A 5,037-nucleotide genomic window follows, 5' to 3' on the forward strand; every position below is an offset into this window, starting at 1 on the left:
TCAACTATCAAAAATATCTGAAATACTGGTATATTTGAAAATTTTCCCATACAAAGCAACACATTTAATTATGCTATGACAATGTATCATTGCAATTTGCAACTCCTTCAATGTGTGACTCCTAAGTTTTCAATTTAGTTTTGTAGACCGTTCATGGTGCTCCGCTGAGGTAAGCTTTTTGTTTTTATGTCAATGAAGAAGATGATATATGACTTACAATAATTCAATTATTAAAATATAGAAACAAAACACCTCTTGGTTACACATAATCTTCATCATGTTAATTAAAAGGTCAAATCACTGTGTTTATCCCATTATTTGGTGTCCAAATATTTCCTTAAAATCTGGGTCTATGCTCCCTAATCACCAATCACTACTTTCCAAATTCCAATAGCAATAAATTATTAAAAAGGAGAGAGAGTTAAGGGATACAAATGAGAGTTTAAAAAAGATATTCTTTGCACCTAAACCTCACTAAGTTGAAGTTGTCCAATCATGTTCACCAGTCAATATATGTATACCAATTTCCAAGTCAATTTTGCTTTCTCAATTTGTCATATTTGATTAAAATTAAAAAAGGTTTACTGGTTTTGGGGCTTGAGGATGTTAATTGGCTTGCCTTTTCACTTTGACCTTTTTCTCTTTCGTTGTTAGTAAAGAAAAAAGGAATATCCACGGTTTAGTCACGACGAAACACTCCTAAGTAGCGTTTGATTAGGAAGATTGAAATTGAGATTAGAAGACTGAGATTCATATTATGTTTGGTAGTCAAAAATTAAAACTAAAATTTTAATTTTTGCCTCCAAAATTTCAATCTTTTTAGTATTTCTAGAAAGTGGGAATATAAGGAATTAAAATTTTAAAAATAGAGACTGAAATTTTAGTAATATTTTTTATTAAAAATATCTTTATTTAACTTTTTAAATTTTAAATTTACCCTTCAATATTCATATTTATTTTAAATTAAATATAATACTGAAACATAACTCAATTCAGTATATTTTATACCAAACACAGTACAGAGACTTAATTGAGTTAATTCAATCTCAGTCTCTCAATCTCTATCTTCCACTGTAGAGGTCCATTTAAATGTCTGGCCATATTTAAGATGTTTGTCTTTCATTTGTTGGGTTAGTGAATTCCAATGGCCAGGTCAAAAAGTAGCACGGAAACATACATTGGTCCTTTAAACCCGGAAATGGGTCTCTTTGTAGTAATGGGGTTAGGCAAAAGGAAAAAAAAATGGTTATACACTTATTCCATCTTTCACCAATGCACATCACACTCCAACGAGGATCAAGTTCCAATCTTTTCTTGATTGTGGAAGGTTTACCGTTTACCTCTGAATGATGATGGTTTAAAGTTACTTTGGGGGGCAAATTTAGGATCCTTGACCACAACTTTGGACCACCCTTGATTTGAAGCTCCCATGATGTAACTAAAAAAGGATAGTTGGAAGCTTGTGTATCTCCAACTGCTAAAGGAATTTTCAATCAATCATTCATTCTGCATTTGGATATGATTTGGATACATCAACTATATGAAATGTCTAATTGATATTATTTGGATTTAATTTTCTGTCAACATGTGCTCTACTAAAAGTGTAAGAAGGATACAATTAAATTCCATTCTGCATAAAAGTGGGAAGAGGAAGAAAAAGCAATATTATCAGCTGAAGTTAATTTGCAATATGAAAGTTGAGGCTAATTAAGAGGCAAATCAATTTTTTCCCCCATTCAGAGGGAAAATGTTAGATGATGCTTCATCTCAGCAGTATTCTTAGTTCAGTTTAAACTTCAAAGCTTTAACCTCTAGATCTCAAGAGACAAAATTTACAAGTCAGCTAACCATATAGACAATGATCTTTCACCTCACTCACTCAATCACTACCATTTAACCAAAACAGTGTCACCTCCCAAAACATCTCATTATTGAAGAGGTAAAAGCAGAAGTCAGAAATCTCATTCCAGCAGATCCACCAGGAAAATATGATATAGCATAGTATCCAAGTGACAGAACCTGCAAGTATAATTAAAATTTCAAATGCAATACTGATCCTGATGGTGTGTGTGAGAGAGATAGAGAGAGATCACATTACAATGAATATACTCCAATACTATACTTTTTATTGGTGAATTATTATCAAAAGAAATTTAAGCATAAATGGGATAAGTACTAACACGATCCATCACAGCACATAATAATATTATTTGATCCATGTAGACTACCCCATCAAGTGGGATAAGAGACTAATGTTGAGGATTGTAAGTTGCTATCTTGGAAAAAAATAAAAAAACTTCATAACAATTCATAGTCATTTAATATAGTTTTTATATAGCTTGTTATATATATATATATATATATATCATTTAACTGTATTAAAAAAAGAACAATTTGACTAAAAAAGAATAATTATTTCCTCTTTATTTTCAAGGTCAAATATTGATAAAAATGATCTAATAGAGAATCATAATAACAGTTAGAAATAGAAAATATATTTTATAAAAAGCTAAAAAATGGTGTCTGTAATTGCTAAACCTATATGCATACACACACAATAAGAGCCAGTTCTACAGCCATAGTTCTTAGAACCATGTCATGATATTCACACAAATCACAAAAGCTAGAAATAAGGCCATTTAAAGTAAGACTAGCTCTGCGATATAGAAGTTATTGCTGACAATTGCTATGAAAAGTTTGTGTCATATACAAGTAAAAAAATTATTTGAGCATACATCAAATCAACATCAATACTGAAGCATATGAAGGGTAATGCTAAAAAGATGTTAAGGATATACCTGTATAACGGAGAACATCACAGAAAGAACATAGCTATGGCGCACCATTGATACATATATGGTACCAATCATACTGCCTATAAAAGCCAATGTGAAAGGAAGCCTCTGAAAAATAATCATGAGGAACGACAGTAAGAACAAAGCAACAGGTACATGAATCAAAACAAGGAGGCTACAATTTTCCAAAAATCCCAACAAATTATTGGTCAAGGTTGTAAATATTACTACACAAGCAAGGAAATGGAACTCTAGTCAGTTACCTCCTTCGACAGCATGTGAGCAAGCTGATTCTTTGGACCCTTGAGAGCAAAGAATGATCCAATAATAAATCCACATCCAAGTGTAAAGCAAATAGCAAACTTCTGGGGCATAACCACCATTACGGGCAGGAACAATGTAAATGCTATGAAAATGAAGAATATCCCACTTGCCAGAAACAAACCAAAGTACACGAGCGATTTGCCGGAAGGAACATTACTAGTGGCAGACTGGAAGTTTCCTGGTAAATCTCTCACGCCTTTAGAAACCCTACACAATTATAAGAGAGATAGATTAACTACTTGAGGACAGCATGTCCTTTAACCATGACCCAAGAAAAATTTCAGGAAATTGCAAATGCCCACTATGAGTTTGTTTGACAGCAATTTAGATCATCACAAGAAAAGAAATTTAAGAACAATAAAAAAGATCTCCCACATTTAGATAAGGTAGAAAAATAGTCCATCTTTCCAGTGTCAAAAATGAATACCCATCCAAGCATCAATTCACACGAGGACAACATGACACTAGAGTAATTATCATCAAAGACATTAGCAATTTTATGCTTCATAATTTACAATTGGAAAGAGGATCTCAATCACCGCTTTAAATAATAATCTACTCACATAAAGACAGCTAACACCAGCAAAAACAATCTTTTAAATGATCATGAATCAGCTTCTCATAATACAAGTTAACTGTCAACAACAACTAAGCCTTGTCATACTAGGTGGAATCGCCTACATAGATCAAATGGCATCATATTTAGCCATCTAGCTGACCCAACCTGACTGCACCACATATGGAACAAATAAACTTATTGTTTGGCATGCTTCCTTCCTTCTTTCCATTTATGATCTCTTGTCCATATTGTTGGCTAGTGTTCCTGTGACCCTGCACTCAGTAGAGAAGGAACATTGGATAGACATTTAAACATCATTATCAACCCACCAACTGCACCACCTCTGAGACACCCTATATAGGAGAAGGAGCAGATGCTTGCAGCATGATGCTGTCCTTGTACCCTAAAGCAGAAACCAGCAAATACGATAAAATATCCCTTTTTCCCCCCTGATGCACTCTATTTCGTTGTGTAGTGCATAACTGAGAGTGGCAACTCCTTAGTCACTGCACACAACAGCTCCATTTCCCCTAACATCACATTTAAATGGCAGACGACCCATCAATAAGAAGTGTTTGAGCAAGACATCAAAGAGGGACTTGAGACTTGAGCAGTCTTTGTTCAAGTTTTGTTCTCATAAACCAAGATCTTGAGCTCTAATACACGAATCATTTCTACATGTTAGCTATAATTCATGTTGATTTATTTCCTTCTTGTCTAGCTGTGTTGCAAATACTCTTTTACTGTTCTAAAGCATCTAGCAAGAGATAACCTTTTGCCAACATCAAACAATAGCTATCTGCAGCTTTTTCCTGATACTTCAGATTATAACATGGTCTTGAATGGATGATTGGATATCCATACATCGAAATGTGTCAATTGAAGGGTTGACACTTCGAGTTTCAATAGTGAAAATCAGCGTTCTTCTTATTTTTGTTCAAAGAATATCTTTGAAGTCTTGGCCCACATTTCTCCAACCAAAAACTATAAACTAAGTTCAGGAGTTAGTATGTTAAACTTACGCTGTCATTGCAAAGTATTTCAAGGGAAGAAGATGATTCTGGGAAAAACAATCCAGCTTAAAAGGAATCTCTCAAAAGCTACCAGTTTTATCTCGACTCCAAGCTCAACTAATTCTACATACCAATACCATCTAAACTTTCCATGACATTTCCTCAGTTTTTTCAAGCTATAAATAATTCATGAAGGTTTTCATTCTAAGACAATATAGCATTTTCATTGTAGAAGAGGAAACACAAAATACCTAAGAGAACCCTTTTCTTTGTTGAGGCAATGAGCGTCATCAACAAAATGGGTGGGTGGGGGGAATGTAAAAACAAACCAAAAAAACCAAATTTT

The 5,037-nt window shown here is 33.6% G+C and overlaps 1 protein-coding gene across 2 annotated transcripts in view; it reads right to left on the reverse strand.

Moving 5' to 3' along the window:
* The window catches only part of LOC107614958 (protein transport protein SFT2), a 4,529-nt gene continuing 1,088 nt past the window's right edge, over positions 1,597–5,037 (reverse strand). The window contains exons 1-4 of one of the 2 annotated variants that reach the window (XM_021116901.1): positions 3,844–5,013; positions 3,059–3,326; positions 2,799–2,903; positions 1,597–2,019 (exon numbers count right to left, since the gene is read on the reverse strand). In XM_021116901.1, coding sequence (XP_020972560.1) covers positions 1,909–2,019; positions 2,799–2,903; positions 3,059–3,326; positions 3,844–3,887 — 528 coding nt within the window. In that variant the 5' untranslated portion in view covers positions 3,888–5,013 and the 3' untranslated portion in view covers positions 1,597–1,908. Of the gene's footprint in view, positions 2,020–2,798; positions 2,904–3,058; positions 3,327–3,843; positions 5,014–5,037 lie in introns of those variants that run through there. The other variant, XM_016317107.2, reaches the window with a different exon arrangement.

Source organism: Arachis ipaensis, chromosome B01 (assembly GCF_000816755.2).
Source record: "Arachis ipaensis cultivar K30076 chromosome B01, Araip1.1, whole genome shotgun sequence".
Taxonomy (NCBI): Eukaryota; Viridiplantae; Streptophyta; class Magnoliopsida; order Fabales; family Fabaceae; genus Arachis; species Arachis ipaensis.